The sequence below is a fragment of the Microplitis mediator genome, chromosome 3 (genome assembly GCF_029852145.1).
Source record: "Microplitis mediator isolate UGA2020A chromosome 3, iyMicMedi2.1, whole genome shotgun sequence".
In the NCBI taxonomy this organism is placed as follows: Eukaryota; Metazoa; Arthropoda; class Insecta; order Hymenoptera; family Braconidae; genus Microplitis; species Microplitis mediator.
In genome coordinates this window covers 2,861,380-2,888,839 of record NC_079971.1, presented here as the reverse complement: position 1 = coordinate 2,888,839, position 27,460 = coordinate 2,861,380, and the positions used below count along the sequence as shown (strand labels likewise).

Here is a 27,460-nt window from a genome sequence, read left to right as displayed (position 1 = left end):
ATTTTTAACTTTAAATAAATTATTTTACAAAAATAAAACATATTTATAAATTAAATCAATAAAAATAATTGAGTAAAATTGTCCAACTGTATTTTGAATATTTTAATAAAATAAAAAATTTTTTTGATTCATAGATTTTTAAAACAATTTTACAAAATATTTTTATCGACCACTTAATTAATTTCATTAAATATTCTCAAAATTAAATGAGTTTTTGAATAAATTTTAAAAATAAATGCGTAAATTATTTACAAAAAAAAAAATTTATATATATATATATATATATATATATATATATATATATATATATATATATATATATATATATATATATATATATATATATATATATATATATATATATATATATATATAATTAATAAAAATAAAAACCATCAACTTCTAGTACTAAATATAAATAATTAAATTACAATATATTTTAATAATTCTAAAACTTTGCGATAATAAATAAGCAAGATGCAGTTGTTGTTTTTTTTTTCTGTTTTGTCAGCATGTACAATATCTATTTATAATCATCTATATCACGGATTCACTGGTTCTGCATGTGTACATTACACACATTATATAAATAAAATGATAGTAATAATAATAATAATAATAATAATAATAAAAATAGTAATGATCTGAGTACATATTCCATAACAATTTGGTTATTGTATTAAAACTTTTTCTAAGATATGCTTATTATTTTTTATTAATTTAATTAAACTTTACGAAGACTTATATTCCGATCTCAAAGATCAATAAATCACTGATATTAATAACAACATAAAGAAATAAATTTACAATATTTTTTTCTGCCCTCCGGTCGGAAACCGCTGCCCTGAAAGAAGTTGCAACTTTCCGGGTCCATCGAGCAGAAAAATGGTATACGCACCTTGGCAGGTAAAAAAAGAAAGCCTTAGACCACATGTTTGTCAGCCTCGGCCAACATTTACATGTGATCAGAGACTTTTCTTATCTACTGCCCTAGGTATGTAATCTACTATTTTATTTTTTTCTTTCTCACCGTGATAACAAATGAACGAAAAGAAAGTGAATATTAACGAGTGGCAGACATCAGACAAATTCAAAATTATAAATAAACAGTAAATTAAAAAAAAAATGCACTAATTTGAAAATTTTTTAAATGCGCATTTTTTGAAAATTTTATTTTATTAATTATTTACTCTATTCGTTAATAATTTTGAAATTTTCTGTCTGCTACACCCTGATTAAACTGAATTCGATCGAATTAAACAGAATTAAATTTTTAATTCTATTTAATTCAGATAAATTCTGTTAATTCGGTACCTAACTTAAAAATGAATGCTGTCTAATTCGGCAGGAAAACCAGAATTTGTCAAAATTAAAACGAATTTAAATAATTCTATTCGGTTTAATTCTGATTAATTCGAAAATAATTCTCCAATTTCTGGTTCTGAATCCGAATTGAACTGAATTAAAACGATTTTGAATTTTTAAATCGGTTTTATTCTAATTCAAATTCAAATTTTCAATTCAGTTGAATTCTGTTTTGCGGAATTCGACAGAATATAACAGAATTAAAATTTTTAATTCTATTTAATTCAGATAAATTCTGTTAATTCGGTACCTAACTTAAAAGTGAATTCTGTCTAATTCGGCAGGAAAACTAGAATTTCTCCAAATTAAAACGAATTTAAATAATTCTATTCGGTTTAATTCTGATTAATTCGAAAATAATTCTCCAATTTCTGGTTCTGAATCCGAATTGAACTGAATTAAAACGAATTTGAAATTTTTAAATCGGTTTTATTCTGTTTAATTCAAATTCAAATTTTCAATTCAGTTAAATTCTGTTTTGCGGAATTCGACAGAATATAACAGAATTAAAATTTTTAATTCGCTCGAATTCAGTCATTTAATCAGAGCATTCACACTCATACGTGATCCCAAAACTGACAGACAATCAACAATTTTTAGATTTTTTTTTTCAATTACAAAAAAAATGCACATTCAGAAAATTAAAAAAACTACATGTGCAATTTTTTCAACTATTTTTTTTTTGTAATTTCTTTAAAAAAAAAAAAATTAAAAAATTATTAGACGTCGGCAAACTTCAGCCCAATATTACAAGGCGGTTAAAATTATGTAAAAAAAAACATAACGTGATTAAAAGAAATATTTATTAATTCTCTACTTCATATTTATGCCCCTCATTTTAATAAAAAAAAAAACTAACAAACTTTAATAAAACTGCAAAACCAACTTACGTTTAAAAAAATTTACAAACGATAACTGCCTTTTTTTTAACATCTAAGCGGATACAGTTTAAATTTCAACAAAAAAAACCATCGGTAATCGTTAGCATGAACTTTGCTAATTTACCCGAACGTTATTTCCCATTAATGAATAAATCTATTAGTTAAAGTAATAAAAATGAAACAATTTACGTTACGTAATTCTTCTTAACAGCCAAATAAACTAAAGAATATTACCTTCAAGTTTACAATTTAAAAAGAATCACGTCAAATAATTTACCCGTTTAAATAAAATAATAACTGCGTATTTATGACAATAAAAATATAATTTACAATAGTAATTAATAATTATTTATAAAATTACGATATAAATTTACCAGATCACCCGCAATCTAAAGACTATCAAGCCTACTCATATTTACAGAGCTCTGATTTATGACCAATTAATTTATTTCCATAAACCAGACCATATAAAATAATTATTTACTTTGTTTTTGTTAATATCTGGCCACATATTTATTTAAATACTTAAATCAATTGACAAAAAAAAATATATATATTATCATAGCCGTTACTTTGTTCAATGATCAAGTATATTTGTGTGAAAATAATTTATATTTACAATAAGACTGTATCTTTATATATATTTTTTTTTTTTTATTTATATTTATATTTAATAAATATCGCTCTTAGGATCTCGTTCACGAAAGAATCCTTTTTCAGTCTTGCATTCCCTGATAGTGACGGTTTTAAGATTTACCGTCACGTCAGTAATAAATACCTGATCAGCAACGGGGTTTCTCGCGTGCCAGTAATCAGTACCTGGACTACTCAATGGAATATACAAATCTGATTTTATTATTTCCGGTTGCTTTATACTCATACTATTATTATTATTATTATTATTTATATTACTAACGTTATTATTATTATTATTATTATTATTATTGTTATTATTCGTATTATTATTATTATTATTAATACTAGTATTAATATTATTATTGTGACCATGATGACCATTGACAATAGGCGTTAACCTGTTGTTGTTGGTGTACGCATCTGTAGGACTGGGAGACTTGTGTCCATTGGCACCATTTGCGACAGTACCATTGGACTTGTCTGTTTTTTCAAGCGGCCTCTTCTTGGGCTTGTGCTCGACTTGCTCTAGAGGAGTGTCTATTCTTGGTGATAGCGGGGCAGGTTGTGCCCGAGGTAGTGAAGGTGGTGGTCCGTGAGGAACATCAGCCTCTGGTCGTTTTTTGTCCTGTACAGCTGGTGCTGGAGTAGTTGGTACGGCTGGCAGAGGCTCTTCGGGTGTTGATTTAACACTCGAAGACGAGGGTCTTCTGCCGTTTAATTTGTGATTCTAAAAAATGATTAGTAAATATTAGACTGCTGTAAAAAATAGGCGACATAAATAACAATATAACGCTCACGTGATAGGGTGTTGAGTTAGACTTAATAGGAAGTAGCCTTGGTATTTTGTTGGCTGGTGGTGGTGGACTCCCGCCTCCGCTGCTTGGACTGGTCGTGATGGTGACACCGATTTTACCTGATTCCTTACTCAATACCTCGGCTTTCCTCTTGGTACCAGCGGGCTCTCTTCTTGGTAACAATGGAATGTCAACGCTGCTATTAGAACTGTCGGAATCAACGCCAAAGGATGACGCCGCTGCGGCTGATGACAACAATTTTGGTGGTGATGGCGACTCATGACCATCAAGTGAACTAGGTAATGTATCGTCATCAGCAGTAGCAGCAGCAACAGCGGTTGTTACTGAATTTAAACGACGTGGTGCTGCTACTACTGCTGAAGTACTACCAGTTTCATCTTGACTATCCTCACCGGCTCTTTCATCACCACCAGGCTCCTCTTCAACCACGAGATTTGCCAAAACCTGATCCTGTTGATGTAAAGTAGTCACGTTGGTACTTGTTTCTTTTTCATCTATTTCATCATCCAACAAAGAGCAGTATCTTACGTTGTATCTTGTGTCACGCCTTCTGGGTCTTCTTGTAACAACGTCGCCTCCCCTTTGACTCTCTTCGTAAAGCTCTATCAGCCTTACATCCAATATATTTTCTTCTGGCTCCCATGTATTGTATTTTTTACTCCATCCCTTCCATTTGACGAAGTACTCTATCTTACCCTGGAATCAAAATATTTCATTTCTCATTTAATAGTATCTAATTAATGTTTACTATTTTACAATTTTGGAAGCTAAGAGGCCCAATACCTGATCAGGGAACTAGTACCCGATCACTCATGCACAGAAAAAAAAAAATTCTCGACTGAAGGTAAATATTCTTGATTCAAGAAAATTTTTTTGGAGACCTAAATTTTCTCAGATAAAGTAGAAATCTTCTCCGACCAAGACGAATTTTTTTTAACCAAGACAAATTCTCTTGGCTCAAGAAAATCTTGACTTGGTTCCCGAAAACGTTTGTCTTCAAAAATATTTTCTTGACTCAAGATAACTTTTTTTTCTGTGTGTGTTTGTGTATCTATACACAGAAAAAACAGATATCTTGAGTCAAGAAAACATTTTTGAAGACAAACGTTTTCGGGAACCAAGTCAAGATTTTCTTGAGCCAAGAGAATTCGTCTTGGTTGGAGAAGATTTCTACTTTATCTGAGAATATTTAGGTCTCCAAAAAAATTTTCTTGAATCAAGAATATTTACCTTCAGTCGAGAATTTTTTTTTTTGTGTGTAGTTACTAAATTTTACTAAATATAGAATACAAATTCAGGGAATGATCGGGTACTAGGTCTCATCTTACCTGAAGATCGGAACGTTTTTCGCGCAATGAAAATGAACTAATTTATGTGATTCGACTGCTTAAGGAATAGCTCCGGAAGTTTCGGGTGGTCTAACATTTTCGACTGACAAACCAGCATCTATGTGAAAAATTTGAGAAATCTAGTCATCTAGTAAACGTTCCGATCTTCAGGTTCATAAATTGGGGAGTAAAAAATCCATGATCCTGAAGCTGACAGACAATTAACCGGATTTTTTTTCTCTCATTTAATTTTAAAAATAAAATAAACTAAAAAAATGCACGTGTAGAAAATTTAAAAGACTACAAGTGCAATTTTTTTAAATATTTTTTTTTTTCAATTTATCATTTTGAAAAAAGAGTTTTTAGACATCGGGTAACTTCAGTATCGCTAAAAATCTACTGGATTAGAATTCTAAAATATTTAGCATACAGATGCTGATGGCAGCCAAAAATTTGAGATCACCGAGCTCCGGAACTATCCTTCAAGAAGTCAAATTTTTATTGCGCGAAAAACGTTCCAATTTTCCGGTACATTTCCAATTACAATCAAAAATTTTAAGAAACAAAAAAATGATCCTGAAATCAGTAATTTTCGGATTTTTTTGTCTGCAAATCCATTACAAAAAATATGCACTGATAGAAAATTTGAAAAACTACAGGTGCAATTTTTTCAAATATTTTTTTTTAAAGTTTAACATCTAAAGAAAATTCAAAAATTATTAGACGTCTGCTAACTTCAGTATCATACAAAAAAACATCAAGTTCTCATGATGATACTGAAGTTAGCAAACGTCAAATAATTTTTGGAATTTAAAAAAAATGATACATTATAAAAAAAAAAATATTTTGAAAAATTGCACTAGTAGATTTTTTTATTTTCTACATGTGCATTTTTTTAGTTTTTTTCTTGCAATTGATTTGGTGAAAAAAAAATCCAAAAATTGTTGATTGTCTGCTAACTTCTGGATCATCTCATGATGATACTGAAGTTAGCAAACGTCAAATAATTTTTGAAATTAAAAAAAAATGATAAATTATAAAAAAAAAAATATTTTGAAAAATTGCACTTGTAGATTTTTTTATTTTCTACATGTGCATTTTTTTAGTTTTTTTTTTTGCAATTGATTTAGTAAAAAAAAAATTCAAAAATTGTTGATTGTCTGCTAACTTCTGGATCATCTTATGATGATACTGAAGTTAGCAAACGTCAAATAATTTTTGGAATTAAAAAAAAATGATAAATTATAAAAAAAAAAATTTTTTGAAAAACTGCACTTGTAGATTTTTTTATTTTCTACATGTGCATTTTTTTTTTTTTTTTTTTGCAATTGATTTGGTGAAAAAAAAATCCAAAAATTGTTGACTGTCCGCTAACTTCTGGATCATGTTCTCATGCCATAAATCGTATGATGTAACGCTCGTGGCCCAGACTTTTTTCTGTCATTCGTGAATCTAGTTATGGAAAAGCTAAATAAGAATAAAAAAAAAACCTCTCCGTTAGCATTTAACGAGTAAAGTTGTAGATTCTCGAGCGCAATATTCAAGAAGGGGAATACACTCAAGGAGGTATTCCGTTCGCTCCTCCTGATAATCCGCTGGTGGGGACAAAACTACACCAGCATTAAAAAAACACAAGCAAACATTCTGCCCGCTGCTGCCATCTACCGTCAACAATAAAAATTATTCTTACCCGCTTTTCTCTCTTCTTGGTGATCCGTTCAGCGGCATAAACCCTGTCTCCTAGATCCATTTTGATAAATATACTTTATATATATCTATATATATATAATATTTTTTAAATTTAAATAATTATTATGTCTAAATCTTCTTTACTGTTTATCCGTAACTCAAAAATTTTTAAACTCTCACAAACGTCACATCGACGTAACACTCTTCCGTGAATTTACATATCCAATAATTAAATCCACACATTTGATAAATCTAATCACTATTAATTGTAACACCATATGTATATCCAACTATTTATTATCCACACACACGCGTAATCCAAGTGAGTGTACGTATGCACTGAGGGTCATTAAGTAAAACCAAAACACAAAGTGTTTATTTAAAAATTTAAAAAAACTGTCACTGCGGGAAATTCAAATTTCGCAATAAATTTAAATTAAACACGTGCGGTTACTTCGAGATAATACTTAATAAACATAATTTGAATGTTTTTCGCACTGGCCTCAGCTCGTGCCGCACCACCGGGGCCAATGATTAGAGAGAGCGGCTATTTCACCAGTGAGACGACTGCGTCGTCCTCGTCGTCGTAACGGTTAATGTTTTCAGGATGGTGTGTAGTAGTTGTTTTAGTTACTGCACAAGTAGTAGGAGTATCAGGAGCAATAGTATTTGCTGTAACAGTAGTATTATTTTTAATTAAAAAATAACTACCAGTGGTAAGACCGGCGAGAAAAACCAGAGGTGGACACGCACGTCCCATCGGGAGTTAAATTAACGCGGCACTGCTGCGCGTTATCGAAAATCCAATCCGCGTGTTCACGCAAAATATTTTAACTCCACTTTACACAAGTAAGTTAATGACAGACAGTTTTTATTAAACTTTCGCATGGATCCTTGCTGGCAAATTTCACTTTTTTTTTTTTTTTTTTTTTATTTTTATTTTCTCAATATTTTTTTTTTAGTAACAATGATAAAATAAAAAATGCCGAGCGAGTAACACCTGATGGTAAATTGTATTGATAGTAGAGCTCCGGAGGTGCTGCACTCTATTGACAGTTCAGTTTAGTCTTGTGACGTCAGAGTAACAACTTCCCCTTGTCTCGTAAACACCGAACATGGCCGATGGATAAATACACTAGGTTGCGATCGTGTTAATTAATTATTCGCTGACAAATAAAATTTTAAAAAATATTTATGCGCAAGTAATGAATAGTCGTTTGAAGACTTGTAGCAGATATTAAATCGCTGGGTGTCGGTAAAATAAAAAAACGGAGCGATATTAATATAGCGTCTAGTTAACACTGCGGTTCACGGCGGACTGGTCTTGGATTCTGCCCAACTCCCCTCGGAAACTCGTTGGACTCGCCCGACCCGGTTGCGTGGGGATGTAGTGTAAGAGGGATTGGGGATACGCTCGGGGGGCTAGACAAAGACCGACACGAGTGTAAGAGGAGCAAGTGGTGGGACAAAGGCGTGTTAGAGGGGTGAAACGGACGGGATGTGATGCCAGTAGTTATAGGAGTGGTAGTGGTGGTGGGTAATAAGTGATAGAAGAAAAGAGACAGAGATGACAGACGAGCTCGGTGTTGAACAGAGAGAGACAAAGGGTCTACCGGCTACCCGAAGTCCCCTTGTGTGTGAGAGCAACCGCTGATGCCGCGAGGTTGCCAAGTTTTAGTCGATAGTCCCACCAAATGTCACCAGACTACTCGCAACGATAATCATATATGCTATATTGTGATATATGTACAGTATATATTGGAAATAAACTTAAATAGGTATGTATGTTATTTAGTTATATTCAGTATGTGAGAGTCATACGCTGACGTTTATGCTCTCCGTAGTAAAAATAGTTATTCTTTGGGTTTATCCTTTGCAAGCCGATCAATCGAATCGTCAACACATGTATGTCCACGCACAAGTATATTTACTTGTAGCGCGTGCACGCACACAAAGTTACGCGGCCGTTGAATTTAAAGATCCGGCAACGCTGCGTATCCTCAACCGTGAGTCTGCAGTGTTCTGTCACACTCACTCACACTGTGAGAGACAGCAAGAGTATTACCCACACTCAGACACATCCGCGTATTATGAGTGTACCGTCGAGCACCAACACTTGGACGAATGAGAACAGATACACACACACACACACACAGTGTGTAATACTGAGCAACACTTTATTGAGTACACTACTCACGTATATACGTACATATACAGGCGAACTGTGGTAACCTCCACGATAAACACTGCAGTGCGACGAGGCCGCGGTACAATACGCGACTTTCGTTTAACAGTAAATAAAATAAACTGAGACGGTACCGCGTTAAGGTAGACCGCTCAATCAGGTCGTATGTGACACTTGTACGTATATCACATTTACTTACACTCACTCACTCCATAAACTAAAATGTAATCCCAAGAGCCTGCGCGAGTGGTATAACTGCGCGCGCGCGACCGTAACGAGAAATCCCTTTAACCAAACTCGACTTGTATTTTCTCTCGTACTCTATACGGACAGAAACTCAACGCGTGTAACCTCAACGGATCCCGAAACGAGAGTGTCCTCAGTACCGAGCAAACGTCCCGTTCTTCCGTCCTTTGGCATAAATACTTAAATAAAAACCAGCTGCACGAGGTTCCATTGGCTGCTGAGGCTCATTGCCCCGCCAATTTACCCCCACTCTGTGGGTTTAAACCAATTAGAGCTGAGCGACAACCCACGGCGTCTCTTCGCGAGTGGGCGTTGACGCTTTTCAACAGACACTAGACCGTTCCGAGCGCTGTACTCTTCCCCGTTCTCCCTTTGATGACCTCGACGTCCTCGACATCAACCCTACAAATTCATTCCCGCTCTCTTCACTCCACTTCACTTCGCTCCGTTGCTCACTGTATATAGTACGTATATAACACACAACACAAGACCCGAATAACAACGGAGTTGTGTGCCACAGGTCTGGTTTGTGCTCTGGCGCAACGTTTTAACGTATGTCGTATCGGCTCGAGGGTTCTGTTGGCCTCGGGCGCTCTCTGCGGGAGGGGAACTTGTATAACGTATATATGTATACATATATATATATATATATACATTTTTATGTATATGTATGTATGCATATATACGATGCTGAACAAGAGTAAAAGAGAAAGACACGATCATGACAGAGCAAGAGAAGGGAGCTTTCCCCTCTTCCGACTGTCGGTATTGAAATATCCTGGCCCCGGAGCCTCGTGCGACGATGCCGCTTCTCTCTACAACACTACGCAGTTGATTTCGTCTCTGTTGCGCTCCCTTTCCCCCAATACCCCGGCTACAGCTCTCTCGTTTGCCGTTTTTTTTCTTTCATTATTTTTTATTTTTTTCACCTCTCCCAAGAGTGTTGGGGTTCGCGTCTCTCGTACTCTCCATGAAAGGCTTCTACCTTATACTATATATGTACTACAATATATACTGGGATATTTCTACTGTGTAGGATCCTTTGGATTCTGCCTGCCCCTCTTCCTAAATGCAATATCCCACCAGCGTCGTTTACAACCGTTTTAGTATCTCATCCCGCCTGTTTTTCTTCTGGTCTCTTGTACCTCCTACTCTTTTCTTCGAGACCTTTCGGCAGATTCTCTTCATCTCTGTATTCTTGTCTTACCTTCTCGATGGACAATCAATCGTTTTATCAACCAGCCAGAGCCAATTTAACCCTCGTCTTTCTCATCTCTTTTTAAATTCTTCCGAGGATATTTTAGATTTACTAGAACCATTTTGGTGTTGGAGGTTTTTTTTATAAAAGCTCTAGTTGACTAACTAAGAGTATAACGTTACATAACAATATCTGAGCTGAGTAATTCTAATGGATGATGTAAATTTTTTAGTATACGCTTCTTATTCTTTTGAGTCAGTTGTTTATAAAAGATATTGCGTGACCTCAAGGACCACATCACGAATCACGTACCGTGAAATAATCACGACTCAATAATCGGCCTTCGAATATATATACATACATACGAATATATATGGATGGATGTATGTATTTGCCATTTCTTTAAGTGATTTCTTCGAACTGACACTACACCACTACTCTGTTGATGTCAGCATAAAATTACGAGAATGCCGTTGCTTTATAACCTGACTTTAAATGAAAAAAAAAAATACTGAGTGTTTTTGCGCGTTATCGTATTTTTTTTTCTCGTATATATTATCTTACATTCCAATACCTTTTTCGTTAGTTCGTTTATATAAATACGTTTAAGTATGTAATGATATATATATGTCTTACAGTATAACCATTCTAGTTAATATATATGTAGTTGTGTAAAAAGTACGTGCAAAACATTACAATGCATAATTATCTAGACGAATTAACAACTACAGTCATCTGATGTCTGTGCAGAGAATGCTCGAGTGAGTATAGTGTCGATGACGTTCTTAAAATAGCTCAGTAAATTGCCGAACATCCGAATCGTCACGCAACAATAGACGCCAAGACCACTGTATGCTCGCTGAGTAGTCTGCAGAAAGTCTTATTCGCGGTTGAGATAATCTGAATCTTATATTCGATATATTTGCGATAGACTAATTTTACTTTTAAAATATTGAGTAAAAATAGTATCTGTAAACTGAACGAAACGTATTTAAACCTTTTGCGCTAAACGCTTGAGAATAAAAGGTCAATTGAGTTCGATCGTGGATTTATAGATCTGAGCTGATGAAATATCTCATGATTTTGTGAATGATGCGTACAAACTTCGAACAACGAAAGATTTACAGGGAGTGGCTCTTTACATTTCGTAACTTGGATTATATATGATAAATAGGGGAGAGTGGGGCAAAATGGGCCCCTTAAGAAATTAGGGCTTATATGTAATATAAATGTCAGCCCATTTTGCCCCACGCTCCACTATATGATCTCTCCCGAGTCAAAATTTAAATCGTAGATTGAACGTACTGCTAGACGTTAAAAACGTAAATTCCACCTTTGATCAAAGGAAAAAAATATACTCAAGACAAACCTCAGTCTCAACCATCAGAAATATATACGTGAAGTTAACCTCATCTGGGTCTCATCCACAAGAACTATACGTGAGATTAACCTTATATTGGTCTCATCGATAAGAAATATATACATGAGGTTAACCTCATGTACGCCTAAATAGGACAAAAGTCGCACAAAATAAGACTTACCTCATCTCAGATTTATATGAATTTTAAATGGTGAGGACAAACTGAGGCAAACCTCAAAGTCTTTCATTCGAGGTCTAAAACCGGAATTATTTTTCGACTCGGGGAAGACGTAAATGAACGGGAAAACGTATTAAAGACGTAGTTGACGTACGAAAACGTAAATAAGACTTGCGTAATCGTAAATCGTAGATACAACCTTTCAAAACGTAAAATAAAAAAATTAAACCGTATCGAAAACATTTCATGTCAAAAAAAAACATGTCTAGTACCCAGGAAACCACAAATAAGAATTCTCAGCATCTTCAAAAAAATATTTTGGGGACTTGCAACAGAAAACTATACTGACAGCTACTTTCTTGGGTTCCTTTGGGTCTTACAGACTACTTAAGTGGCTGTCATAACATTTTTCTATCATAAAATATATTTGGGATTATAATTACACTTTGTGTTTCTTGTTCTTAATTGAATTGTTTTTGTCATTTACAACTTTTATTCTGATGTATGAAGCGAAAGTACTAGATGTGTTTTCACAAATCTTTTAATACTCGTGGATAAGCAAAGAAATGAGATGAGTTTACTGTGAACCTAAAAAAAAATATATATATCTATACATGGATGTATATGCTGTGAATGGTGATGAGAGTGAACAGAAGGAAAAAAGGGACGCGCGCACATGTAGTTTGGTTGCTACGGCGCTAGTATTTGAATATAATCATTTCTTCAGCCAAAACGACCATGTTGTTTCTCAATAACTACTGAAGATATCGATGTGATTTTTTTTACAAATTATTCTAAACCATTTGTCATGCCTAACTATAAAATTTCAAGTTCATAGCTGGAGTAGTTATTAAAATATTTCAAATTGAAAGTTAGCATTACTGATGTCTCTTTTCTCTAACCGGGTCAAAAATAAAACTTGATTCAGGCTCGCTTCGCCTTATTTTCTTTTGAAGTTATCGACTTGCCGACGATTTTTTGATAAGATCTCGACTTTTTCGACTTAAATTTAATTTTTTTCAACTTTTTGAACTTTTTTCATCGTAGTTTCAACTTATTCGTCTTTACTTTGAGCACGATAGTCATTCACATTACTTTTGACTTGCTAAACCAAGTCGAAAAAAAGTCATTTATTCGCCTTACTTTCGCCTTAATAGATAAAAATTATTTCACCTTAGTTCTGACTTTTTCGACTTATAATTTAAGTCCAATAAGTCTACATCAAGTCAGTTTCGACTTGATTTAGACTTTTTCGCCTTTCATTTTAAGTAGAATAAGTCTAAACCAGGTCAATTTCGACTTGATCTTGACTTTTTCGTCTTAAAATTTAAGTCGAATAAGTCTAAACCAAGTCAATTTCGACTTGATTTCAACTTTTTCGTCTTAAATCGTGACTAAGTAAGCCAGTTAAGTCTAAACCAAGGCGAAAACTTAATATATTTCATACCTCCGTAAAAAAAGTCGAGTTTGTCTTGTGAAAAACGGCTCCAAATTTCGACTTGGTAAACCAAGTCTAAATCAAGTTTTATTTTTGAGAGTATACTCTCTTAAAATGAATATCGTTTTTATCAAGTGCAGACTTTTTTAATTTTATATGAGCTGGCTTTTATTTATACATTATTGATTACTTTGTCAATATGTATTAGTTTTTATATATTAGGTCATAATTCTAATTCTTTTATGGTTTACTTTTAATGGATCGATGACAAAAATTATTTGTAAATCTATATGTTTTCACAACTATTAAATTTTCATCTCTGTAATTACTTACCGTTTATTACGGTGAGCAGACATAATTTATGACGAAGAATACATTCTCAGAACATGGGCCTTTCTTTGCTTAGGACATAAAATCAAAAATAAGCTTTTGCTTTATAACCTGATCAAGGTCCGTCTAACTTACAGTAACTTTATATGCATGGACTACATGTAAAACCCAATTGTTTAAATATTAACTGCTACGAAAAAATCAATGTTTTAGCAAAGCTAACGTTTCATGTATTTGTATACAATACCGGATTTTTATTACCAAAGAAACTGTAAAGTTTATAAGTATAGATTGGTTATAATATAGGTATACGCAGTAATATACGTAGTATACCGCATACAAAAACCACACCTAAAACGTCTGGATGGGTAATCATAAAATTGGCGATCCTACTACGTTCGCGTCAGGATTTTGGAAGCCGTAATTTTAAGTGCATGGTATTTTACGAACATAATATTCAAGTTTTTACTATTAGAAACACGAATCGTTTGAGAATGTTGTGGAATAATAATACGTTCATATGGAATATATATCGCGTCACTAATTCCAAAAGGACTTATATTTTTATACGCCCCTTTAGCTTTAGTTACTAAGTTTGAAGCCAAAAAGACATATCATTTTTTTTATTGCTGATCATATTGTAGACTTTTTTTTATTTTATTTAAAGTCGCCCTCACTGCCAGGGACATCAGTGACTAATTAACTGTTGCGTGTAGAACGTGGGGACATGGGATTGTGATTTCGGCGTTGGAACAATTTTAGGGCAATATTTTTTTTTATTTATTTATTTAGATTTTTTTAATGCCAAGGCATAAGCCGAATGGCAACAATTATATACAAGATAAATATATTACATAAGTACTACAGAATCGTCATCAAATCGAATAATTGAATAATTAAAGTACAGTAATTTATAGCCAATTTATAACTACCGTCTACCTCATCAAGTTTTAATAGAAAATCAAAAATTTTATTTTCAAAAACTTCCAAACTACACGAATTTGAAATATCAACCGGTAGCTACTTCCAAAGTCGTATTGAAGAAACAACAAACGAGCGCTCATAAAAAATTGTAGCGAAGTTTGGTAGTTTAAAGTTTTGACTTTTATTTTTTATGGCTAGCCTATCAGATCTTCTGATTTCAGGATTCTCTTCTTCGAACAACCTTCGTATAAATTTAGGTTCACCTGTGCTAAGTACTTTATAAAAGTAACATACCATGAAATATAATCGACGCGATTTGATACTCAACCAATTTAGTGAAAGTCGATGGGCCAATAGAGTTCACGCTTTTGTGAAAAATTCATATTTGCACTCACTGAGGTTCGAACCCATAGCGCCTGGCCGATTTAATTTGTCCGAACGATCTAGAGTCATATGCCTTAGACCACTTGGCCAAAAGCCCGGTTAGTTGTAGACTTATTCTAAAGCTGAAAATTGGAAAAAAAAATTTTGAAAGCTAAAAAAACGTATAATTAAGCTAAGTGCCCTTTTGGCTTTCAAAATTTCTTTTTCAATTTTTAGCTATAGAATAAAGTCTAAAAAACGATGGGCAACAAAAAAAAATAATACGCCCTTTTGGCTTTAAACTTGAAAGCTACAGCTAAAAGAGCGTACACAGTAAAAAATATTGTGTTAAAATCAACACAATCTGGGTGTTAGAAACGGTCCACACAATATTTGTGTTATTTTTCAACACAGACTATTTGTGTTGAATTTCAACACAAAATTTGTGTTAAAATTTCAACACAAAATTCGAGTAATAGAAGAAGTAACTTAAATACTTTTTAAATGTTAATGGTGACACAAAAAAAATTTTAACTTTTATACTTGTACCATATGGATTATTTTTAGGTTATCAAAAATGTCAACAATTATTATTTAACACTGAACTGTTTTGTGATAGTAAACATAATCCTAAAGTTAGCAGACAGTTAACAATTTTTGAATTTTTTTATCAAGAAATAAATTACGAAAAAAAATAAATAATAATAATGTGCGCGCGTAGAAAAGTAAAAAAGCCACAGATGCAATTTTTTAAATATTTTTTTTTTTTTTTAAACTATACGAATCATGAACTTTGTCAACTTAATTTTTTCATGTCCAATTGGAAATAAATAAAATCAATGTCACAAAAATAATAACTAACCGAGCAAAACTGATGCTTAATGGCAGTTCTCGCGTGAATAGAAGGAAGACATTTTTTTTAACACAATTCAACTGTCGTTTCAACACTTTATTTGTGTTGATTTTAAAGTAACACTTACTAAATGTTGATAATATCGATTTTTGTACTAGGTAACACTTTTAAAGTGTTGAATTGGAGATCGATTGAAAATTTTAAAGTAACACAAAGAATTGTGTTGATTTGACACAAAATAATCAACACAAAAAATTTAACACGGACCGTTTTTAACACAGATACACAATATTTTTTACTGTGTATAAAAATATAAGTCTTTTTAGAATTAGTAGCGCGATATTTTTAAGGTAAAGCTCTATCGTAGTGTAAAATTTTGTGATGTGTTCTAATAAGAATATTTTGACTTATAGTTTTATATTTACCGTCAGATCTGAAAAACTGATTCAACTAATTAAATACTACATATGCTATAGAGTTTACCTCTAACACCTGTATTAAATGTATCATACAAATTATACTTATTATTCATTAGCAGGTTGTAGTTTAAGTTTGAAAAACAAGAAACAAAAATTTTTGTTTAATCATAAATCTACGGTCGTATCAATTGTTGGAATTTAGTTTAAAAAAAGAACATTTTCTTCAATAGGCTCGAATGAATCATCATTATTTTTAGCCTAAAACTTTAATGTTTTGTCTATTAAAAAATAATTAAAATGGTAGATAAAAATAATGGTTAGTAAAGTAGTAAAGACTTCATAAATATATGTATATATTTACAAATTTAGAACTACTATACGGTCAATTAGTTTTTATTACTTTTACTTTCCTGTAAATTTGGAAATTATCCTAAGTAAATAACAGTGGTGACAGCTTTCTTTGTTTAATGAACCCCTGCGCGTTTACTGTAACCAGTATAGACTTGTTACACGTGTATTTGTATATTAGGCTGACGACATTTTGACCTTAAAGCCTGTCTATATAAATTTCTGCTGTCCTTGCTTAGTACACAAAAGAATTTCCTTTGAAACTTTAAAACTTCTGTGGGTTATAAAAATTTTAGTGAGTAAATCGTTTGTTCAAATTTTGTTGGATTTAACTCAAGAAAAAATACTAAGAATATTATTAAGAAGAAAGTTTTATTGTATAAAGTGACCGTATTTTAATGTTAGGAATTTTCCTTAGTTGAAAAATTTACAAATACTAAGAAGATTTATTTGGTTTCAGCCCGAGATAGTATTTTCGTTTTTATGATAAAAAGTTCTTATGTATGAATAAGAATCTTGTTTAATACTTTTATATTCTGAGATATACTAAGTTTAGAATTTCATAGGTGCACTTACAACGCACATTTGCCCCCCATGACTCAAAACGTAAATCGTGACGTACTGACCAATAACAAATAATTTTTTCAATCAGTTCTGAAAATTTTTATTAAGCAGTGAATGGATAAAAAATCTCTATGTATGAGTTATAGAATGTTTTAAGTCTCAAAGCGGTTCAATGAACTGAAGAGAGAACCAAACCTACTTTCACAAGTTGACTAAACTAAATTGAAAATGTACTGTCAACCTTGTCAAGCAGAATTTCTTGTTTGTTAAGTATTAGGCATCACGTGCTATATAATTGCGCATAATTGCATAATAATGCAATCCGACGAATGAAAAAAAAAGATCGAAATGACAAATTCAATTCGTTAATAAGGGCTACCGATTACAATTAGCAATTCCGAAGGTCGCTGTTACTGAATAGAAATTGGTTATAATTACTAGTGAAATTGGGGACCATGCACTCTAAAACCAAGTGTGTTACAAGTGTATTATTTTAACACATATTAAACGTGTTCTGTGTTTAAGGCCATAAACAAAACTATAGTTTTTTGTAGTCACTTAAAACACGTTTCACGGTGTGTTAAAAACCTATAGATTGCTTATGGCGTTTCAATGTTATTCGACAAGTGTGTTAATTTCGACTACACACTTGGTTTTAGAGTGTGATTGACGAAATCGGTAGGAACCACACCTGATCTGTAATCAGTAACCACAATTGGTGTAATCGGTAGCCCCCTCTGAATTTTAGCCAGTATTGGTTGCTGACCACTAATCGGTAATTACAGCCGATTTTTTTCCGTGTGCTGAACTGCTGGAGTCAAAAATTTCTAGTAGCAACAATCGCATTCGTGTTTTAGCAATTGGATCATGTTATGATTATTATGTGCAGTATTTTAGTCATGGTGTTTAACATCACCATTTAGTGAGATAAGTTTATAGGTAAATATTGGTAATAGTCAGTGTGGTTGGAACATCAAATTGTTAGAAACTCCTTCTTACGTATGTAGAAAAATGTTGGCCGTGTGAAGATTCAAAATTTGGTTTTTCGTAAAGCGATTACTTAGCTAAGTAAGTAGAACCCTTGATCTGGAAAACTTGAGCTTCATCTCATATTTCTCTTCATGTACTAAAAATATATCGTCATCATAAGAAAATTTCGTTTGCACAGTCATCAATACTCGGAAATCTATACAATTAATAGGAAGTGTAATTTCATTGAATTGCGAAACGTGCACACTTACAGCGAATACTATTTTTTCAATCAGATTGATGATACGCCACCTTCATTTTGTTGAAAGTGTATAGTTTTCCTCGAACAAAGTGAAAAATACGTCTTCTGACGCTTACAATATAGTAATTAATTCCACAACTAGTTGAATAGTGGACACATAAAAGTTTTGTGGATAGGTGTACGTATCTATACCTCATCATTCCGCTATTAACGTCATAGTTAATTCAGCGTTTAAAAAATAATTGAATGCTATTTACGATTTAAAAATTTTTTATCATAACTTTACGATAATTTTTTTCATAATAAATTTACTATGCCGAGTTATTATAATAAAAACACTCTTAATAAATTCAAGATATGTATAGTCCAATTCAAAAAGATCGGAATTCACCGCAGAATTATAGTCTTATGTCACAACGTCAATAATAATTTATTTATTTCTGTTAGATTCATTACTTTTGGTCATATTGTAGATAACGTATTAGCACGGAGAAAAAAATATTGCGCTTATCGCTTGGTTATAACCAACGGATAGCGACAGTTGTATCGTGATTAGTACTAAATTGTTACTTGATTTTCACGATAATAAATACCGATATATGCTATATATGTAAGATCTTTATAACAGCGATTTGAGTTATTGTTACTACCACAATATATATATCGATATGAACGAAACACTAGAAACTTCTTATAATGATCCTACGGATTGTAAATATACGTAAATGTAGAGTGATCGTCAGTTAATGTATCCATATCGTACCAAAACGGATCGTGATTATTATCGCGATCTACTTCTCAAGCGCCACCACTCATATAACCAAGTTATTAAACTTTATAACTCATCTCTTGCAAGGAACAAATGCGAAGTTGTTATACAGTGTTTATTTATAAAATTATTAGTTCTTTAAAGCGCACACAACGACGATGAAAAAATACGTATTATATATTTAATGCGCAAGAATTTATTTTTTTCATCGATTAATTTTTTAATTTATCTTCGAAAGTAAAAAATACTGTAAAATTTACATCAATTAATTACGTATATTCTATTACTTCACATTTCTTGATATTAAATAATAATTTTTTATTACACTTATTAGAATTATAAACATGTGATTATTAATTCCAACTAAAAATAAAATTGTAATGAAGTTAAAGTTGAAAATTTATCTATTTTAACCTCAAATTTTTTATGGGTATTTGCCTACATAAATTATTTAGATTTCTGGCGTATCGTTGACAGAATGATTTAAAAGATAGTTATCATAACACAACGGATCGTTACTATAGCAAAACGATCTTATGATTTCGGGATCCGCCTGGATCGCGATAATCACGATACGATAGATCAACGCTTTCCGTATTCAAAGTATAACCAACCGAGTAGAGTGAATATCACGATACCGTTGAGTGGTGGGCGCAATATTTTTTTCTCCGAGAGTGATTAAAAGCTATCACAGTTATTATCAAAAATGCAGCAGCATTATAATTATCATTATTGTTATTTTATTTCATCTTGTTAGTATCGAATATCACAACTTCCTAGTCTAATAAAAATAAAATTTGTTTGAATTTTTATAGTACATATACATGTTTCTAGTATAAATAGTATATATATTCAACATATAAATATTATTTGATGTACGATGAAAATAATAAGAAGTGAGCACTTCTTTTTACGTTAACAGTTGTTTGTAGCCGGACTATTGATAAACGAAGAGTTAGAGAGTGGAGTGGAACGATAACAAGAACGGATGGGTTGCTTGTGGGGACTGTACCTTGCCAGCATTGTACATATACAGCCGTATTTATACGTACACACACAACGTTCACATATATGAAAATATACACACAGAAAGAGGGAGCAACTAGGCGCGAGAAATAAACGACGAAATATCCCAGCGCGCGCCACTGTGGCGGCTGTCTACTTTCTATCTCTCTTACTCCGTCAATGAGGCTTGTATATCTCAGTTCCGCCAGCGTAATCATTGACTTATCGATCTATTGACGTAATTCTCAGAATACATAATATTTTTTTTTATCCTCACATTTTCTATTTTATTTATTTTTTTTTTTTTTCAGTACATAAAAATTTCTTATCATGACAAAACTTTTATTTTTTTTTATTTAAAGAAAACAGTGACGTCATATGAGAGTGATTATAATAACGTAATTCATAAAGTAATGTCAAACTATTAGTATAAATAAATAAAGAAATAAAAAAATAAATATATATATATACATATATAATGTGAGTAGATATTTCCCTATCCTGTAGATCTCGAAGCACGACCACGAGTGTGAGCATTAACATGCAGCCAATGTATTTATGCGCTCGGTGCATCGTGTGTATCTTTGAGCAAACGTCTCTGAAAGATACTGCACGTTCTTGTCCGTTGTGAATAAAATGTTCATAAAAAAACGTTTCTTTTTCCCGTAGACGTCGAGGTAAAAGTATTTAGAGAGCTTATTCTTCACATTCAAATAATCATTGAAATGTACACCGAAAACAATACATGTCGATGTATTCTGTCTTTCAAATTTGAAATAGTGAAAATAGTGACTTCACTGCCAAATAGTGATTTTCACATTCGTTTTTAGAGAGCTTGTAAATTAATCATCACAATTTTATTGGTTCTATGCGAATATTCATGTTTTTGTTGTTAAAGTATTGGAAATTCAGCAATTCAGTAACTATGGAATGAGAAAATTTCAGTACAAAAAACATTTACTTTTCAATTGAAAACAAGCGGAAAATTTTAGTATTGGATTCCTGTTTGCGAAGATAAGCGTTTGTGTACAATGTGAGTACTCTACTTGAATCGTTTGTTTATCAATTAATTTACGGCGAATAAAAATTACATATGAAAGTAATCGAGTTGTATATCCAACGAAACTGAATAAAACGGTTGTATACATATTTGTGAGTGTTTACAGCGTACAATACTACTAGACCATATATTCTCGTTATCTTACTCTGTTTGCACTATCGTTAAGCTCGAATTATAGTATAGTACACTATGTTCTCTACTCTGTGTTATTAGAGCAACAATAACGCGGACTAATAAATGCAGCCAAGCTAGAAGCCTACACTCATATTTCCACAATTACATCTACTCACTGACTTCGAGTAGTTAAATACGGAATAAGAATTCTTAAATTAGCTAAATAGTTTTGTTGACGCCTACAGAGCGAGTAGAAAACTAAATAATTCCTTGAAAAAATTCCTATTGTTTTAGAACGACTGAAATTTAAAAGGTTTAACGTTTTAAACTGAGTTGCTTTTGTGACGGGACTGTATTCTGTGCCTGAGGCTATTACTAATTTATTGATTTGGGTCTTTAAATCTTTTCCAGACCCGACTTGTGTGGGTCCTTCCATTTTGTATGCCGCATCGACCAAGTCGGGTCATTCACAAATCTATACTTGGATACTTTTCGGTTTCATTTGTTCAAGGATTTTTTTAAATACCAAAGGTTCCTCATATTTCGATAGCTGCCATTTTATCTCTTGTATCTTCAAGAATATTTTGATACTATTTTTTAGAAAACTTAGTATTGTTTGGGTGTCGAAAAGCATTTTCTTTCTCTGAGAACGAGGCAAATACTCGAAGAATGGTTAGTTTGCGAGCCCAAAAAAAAAATATAGCTTATGTATTTTTTATGAATCTTATGAATTTCAGTATATTATTCAATAGGTTTAGTATCATTGATGGTTTGTAATTATTCTTTACTTATCAGGTTGAATATTAAACAAAAATTAATGATGAAAAATTGAGTTTTAAAACAAAAGTGATGTATTTCTAAGGTACGCGATAGCGCCGCGCGCTGACTTAAATAATGGAAAAACGGATCAAATTACTGCAATATAATTATTAGGCTATTGACATACGATATCAGAAGGTTCAATTTGACTGAAGACGTTTGAATTTTCGAAATCGAATGATTCAAAACGTAGGGCGTGGCTTGTGAAAAATGGCCGTATTGTTAAACATTATTAATAATATCTGAACATCTATCTTTTATCATATTTAGATAGCTCGCAGACTGTCATAAACAAAAGTATTAATGGATTTTTAAAAAGTTCAATTGTTTATTGAAAAAACGACTTTTATCAATTGGCGTTCGGTCAAAAGTGGCCAAGGAAGAATTGACGATAACTCAAAAATTTACGGATGGATTTTTTTGAAAAAATTAATGTGAGACTGCGAAATGGTATAGATCAATATTCAAAAAGAATTTTTGAAATTCGCTGAATAGAAGATGGGTTATAAAATATCGTTATTTTCATGCGCGATACCAGACGCATTTTGATACCATTTGTGCGCAGCTTGGCCGCCTCTCACAAACCAGTGGAACTTTCCGTTCTTCAAGTTAGCTTACTACAGCCAATATACAACTTTTGTAGCATTCGAATCAATATTACAGCGCTAAAAACTTGAAGTTTTCCTCACTTTCGTTGTTGAATTTATATGCATAATTTCAGAATCTCTTCTTAAGAATTTATCGCTAATCATTTTTTCATATCACATAATTATTCTCATTAATGAAATCATGCATCTATTGACTTTTTAAACCATATTGGAACGATGAACTTTAAACAAACCACTGAATCTGTGTATGCAACAAAATATGCTTACTTATTCAATAACAAGGCACAAAATGCTCGGGATTCTTTTTATTTTTGAACAACATTCGGAATAATAACTATTATCAATCAAAGAAAAATGTAATGAAGTTAATGTAATATATATATATATTTTTTTAACAGTAAAATTTTTGTAAGTAGTTTATGGAATTGTAGCCTCTGTAAATTTACTATAGCCAATAGTAAATATTCATAGTTTGAATGTAACATTGTAACTTTTCGATATATTTATGATAAAATTCTGGACAGTGCTATTAAAGTCTGGCCTTAATATGCGCCCATAGTAAATTTTAACGGAAAATTTTTACACTTTATCATCTTAAATTTTAAATAGTGACTACTCGCTGTTCACTCGTAAAAAATATTACACTAATTCAAATAGTGAGATACTTTTTACTTGCAATAAGTGACTATTCACTGCCAAATTGTGATTGTTACGTGATTTTTACTAATTCGTTTTTAGTGAATAGTTTGTTAATAATCGATTTTATTGAAGGTTGAATTAAACTTTTAGTTAACTTTTACGTAAAGATGTATCTTATAGAAGCCTTTAGGACGAAATCCAGGAGCATCTTCTACTTAACCTTTCTGAATGCCTAATACAATATTCTCACTCTGCTGAAAACAAAGCATTTGCAACGAATGAAATCTGTGTACCAGGTACATAAAAGTAAAAATACTGTGGATTAACTTATAGGGCCTCAAAAACTTTGCAGAAATAAACTAAATACATATATATGATGCCCTCATATAGTAGTATAGCCTACCAGGAGTGTTTCTGGAGGCTGTTGGCGTTCTCCATCGGTCGATCGAGTCGAATTCGTCCGACCAAGCCTCGCGGGGCTTCGAAGTAAAGGGAAGGGAAAGGCTGAGCTCATATTAGTGAGTACAGAAAGCTGAGAGAGTAAAAGAACAGAGTTGTATACAAAATTCAAGCTGATATATATATATATATTTAGAGTAAGATGAGACAGACGATAGCTCTTGTACACATCAGAAGACTCGTGTATTATACATATATATTTAGGTATATGTAATATATAAATATGAGTGAGTGAGAAAGGAAAAATAGAAAGACAAAACCCCCGTGACCCCTCGCGAGTAATTCACGTTGTCATGGTAACACCCTGAGGCGCCCCTTGCGCGTGCCACCCCCGCGCTACGTCCACCCCTACGTCCAACCGTGGATGGTATCGATCCAAAAGACGACGACGACGCCGACGACGATGATGACGACGATGTAGAATACCTACCGAGCGCTACTGACAACAGGATCTCGTTTACCTCCCTCTCTTTTACCTTATACTCTATCAACTCCTCTTCTCTCTTCTTCGCCTCTCTTATATGTACTTTTGTTTTTCACACTCATTTTTTTACCCTCACGTTCTCTTTGTTCCCTTGTCCTGCTTATCCTTTTGCGTAAATTCCCACATTTATTTACTCAAATTTTTTATTGTTTATATTTTGTTATTATTTTTTATTTTTGAATTTCATATAAGTTTGGTCAATCGTTCATTGTTTCTCACATATAGATTTTTTGTCTGCGGTCGACGAAGAAAACCGAGATGAGACTTGCGAAAAAATTGACCCGCATGCAGTCATAAATCTTGTAGGCTTGTCGTTCGTATAAACTACAATATGTATTCTTCGTGGTAAAAGATGTGGATGAAAAAAAAAAAAATATTTAAAAATAGTTGTTGAAGTTAAAGTTTTATGAAGATTATAATAAGAAGACGGTACGCACGTGAGGCGTTAAAACGTATATACTTGGCTATAAGAAACCCGATGTAGAGTCCGCATGGTACCTGCAATTCTCTCAGAGCCATAGAATCTTTTGAGTTGTGTACACAAATAAAGGCTTTAAGCTTTATGTTAGTATTACATAGGAATGTTAGTGATGTAGATTTTTGTCTGTAGTAGTATGTAGTAAGCAGTATAGGTTGTGGAGACTGTAGGTAGAGTAAGAGTTAGAGTTGTTGGTATTAGTAAGAGTTAGTGGTAGTGGATGGAAGAATGGAGAATGGGAATAGAAGGAGAAGTAAAGGCCTTCGGGTCTCTAGCGACGCGTCACGTCCTATCTTTCGTTCTCTTTTGAGTGTTACTTCTCTCTCTTTCTCTCTTACCCCCTTACTCTTACTCAGTCTCTTCCTCTATCGCTTTCACCGCACGATGAACACCCGCGACTGCTACCAGACTCCCGGCTGGCTTCCCGCGGCGATTTTCCTGCCAACTATACAGCTTTACTCTGCGCTCTTTTTGCTTGATATGAAAATCAATATCACTAATAAACCTAATTAATAATTTTGTACCGATATTATAAATATATAATATAAATATATACACATATACATATATGTGTGTACTTGAACAGAATATTCATATTTACATATTTTTTTATAAGCATATAAAAAATAGTAATTATGTCAATTTATGGTTTAAATTACATATATAGTAGTCGATTTATTTAATTGGTTATTTTATTGTAATGTCTGATAATTATAGGATCTGGTGGTAGTCCCTGGGGCACTGAATATCGTTGGCTTAGACAGAGCGTGCCAATCTCCGGTTACGTGAGATGTTATGTAAGTAAAGTCCTAACTCGTGGTTATATAGAGAAATGCACCGTACATTATTAAAAAAAAATTGTTTTATTCTTTTGTGCACTTCACAATATTATTATTTATTTATTAAATATTTTCACGGAAACTGCTATTTCGTTTACAATACTTTTATAGCTTACCATCACTATAATGTGTAGAAAAATTAAATTGATTCATGTGTGCTCACTGCTATTAGATAAAATTATAAACTTTTGATGTTGAGGAAAGTTCGATTATATATGGTAATAGTTTCCCAAAATTTCAAGATTTGTTTTGCACATCAAGCAGAAGTTATTAAAGTTTAAGAATCCAATTTTACGGATAACATTTGCTGTACAAAATGTCATTACATATATTGTATATGTTCGATTAGATTACACTTTAAAACCAAAGTAGGTAGTCAAAATTAACACACTTGCCAAATAACATTGAAACGCCATAAGCAATCTATAGATATTTAACACACCGTGAAATGTGTTTTGAGTGACTCAAAAATAGTTTTACCTATGGCCTTATATTGAACCTATTTAATGAGTGCTAAATAATACACTGGTAACACACTTAGTTTTAGAGTGTACACTATATTTATCAATATGTAAATTTAAAACTACAACGCACGCTAAAAAAAAACTGTTGCCATCTTTCAATAGGGAATTCCCTATATTCGTGAGGTTATAGCCTCATTTATGCCTAAAAAATGTAAAAGTCGCTCAAAATGAAACTTATCCAAACTCTTATTTATATGAATTTTGAATGGTGAGTACAAATTGAGGTGAACCTCAAAATCTTGCATTTGAGATCTAAAACCGGAGTTATTTGTCGACTCAGGAATGATTATCATATTGTAAGCGAGATAATCATTGTCATGCTTATATATGTTAAACATTCTTTTCTCATATAATAATGTTTATAATTGCCGATAGTAATAGTCACCATCTAGATAGTAATATTTTTTACAACTGCGAATTTCGTGAATTTTGCCACCTGAGAAAGTAATGATTATCACCTCGAATAAAAATCATTACCATCCCGGGTCAAAAATAAAACTTGATTTAGACTTGGTTTACTAACTCGAAATTTGGAGCCGTTTTTCACAAGACAAACTCGACTTTTTTTACGGAGGTATGAAATATATTAAGTTCTCGCCTTGGTTTAGACTTAACTGGCTTACTTAGTCACGATTTAAGACGAAAAAGTTTAAATCAAGTCGAAATTGACTTGGTTTAGACTTATTCAACTTAAATTTTAAGACGAAAAAGTCAAGATCAAGTCGAAATTGACTTGGTTTAGACTTATGCGACTTAAAATGTAAGGCAAAAAAGTCTAAATCAATTCGAAACTGACTTGATGTAGACTTATTCGACTTAAATTATAAGTCGAAAAAGTCAGAACTAAGGTGAAATAATTTTTATGTATTAAGGCGAAAGTCAGGCGAATAAATGACTTTTTTTCGACTTGGTTTAGCAAGTCAAAAGTAATGTGAATGACTATCGTGCTCAAAGTAAAGACGAATAAGTTGAAACTAAGATGAAAAAAGTTCAAAAAGTTGAAAAAAATTAAATTTAAGTCAAAAAAGTCGAGATCTTGTCAAATAATCGTCGGCAAATCGATAACTTCAAAAGAAAATAAGGCGAAGCGAGCCTGAATCAAGTTTTATTTTTGACCCGGGTTACGAAATTCTCAGATGTTAGAATCATTACTATCTGGATAGTAAATATTACTATCGGCCATAATAAACATTACTATACGGGATAAGAATGTCTCGCATAGAAGCATGATAATTATCACATACCATATGATAATCATTCTTTTTTGCATAATGGTGATAGTTATCTTACCTTTTCAGCGTGCACATAGTA

At 32.5% G+C, this 27,460-nt stretch overlaps 1 protein-coding gene and 1 long non-coding RNA gene across 3 annotated transcripts in view; one reads left to right on the top strand and one right to left on the bottom strand.

Moving 5' to 3' along the window:
* Positions 1-352: 352 nt before the first annotated feature.
* On the bottom strand, positions 353-7,181 carry LOC130665800 (polycomb group protein Pc). 2 transcript variants are annotated; one of them, XM_057466391.1, is made up of 4 exons: positions 6,716-7,181; positions 4,226-4,393; positions 3,680-4,147; positions 355-3,609 (listed from the first exon to the last, which is right to left on the bottom strand). In XM_057466391.1, the coding sequence occupies exons 1-4, from the start codon at positions 6,773-6,775 to the stop codon at positions 2,917-2,919; spliced, it is 1,389 nt and encodes a 462-aa protein (XP_057322374.1). In that variant the 5' UTR covers positions 6,776-7,181; the 3' UTR covers positions 355-2,916. The 2 variants fall into 2 exon arrangements, with proteins under 2 accessions (XP_057322373.1, XP_057322374.1); XM_057466390.1 differs by having other exon boundaries at positions 353-3,609; positions 3,680-4,393.
* A 243-nt stretch (positions 7,182-7,424) lies between these two features.
* LOC130665805 (uncharacterized) overlaps positions 7,425-27,460 on the top strand; it is a 31,402-nt gene continuing 11,366 nt past the window's right edge. The window contains exons 1-2 of the long non-coding RNA XR_008989592.1: positions 7,425-7,563; positions 25,504-25,583. This is a non-coding gene — a long non-coding RNA (uncharacterized LOC130665805). The remainder of the gene's footprint in view (positions 7,564-25,503; positions 25,584-27,460) is intronic.

Excerpts from the sequence above, each read along its gene's own strand:
- LOC130665800 (XM_057466390.1), bottom strand. The coding sequence starts at position 6,775 with ATGGATCTAGGAGACAGGGTTTATGCCGCTGAACGGATCACCAAGAAG. Across the intron at positions 4,394-6,715 it reads CCAAGAAGAGAGAAAAGCGG|GGTAAGATAGAGTACTTCGT; the intron begins GTAAGAATAATT and ends TTTTGATTCCAG. Across the intron at positions 3,610-3,679 it reads CTAACTCAACACCCTATCAC|AATCACAAATTAAACGGCAG; the intron begins GTGAGCGTTATA and ends ATCATTTTTTAG.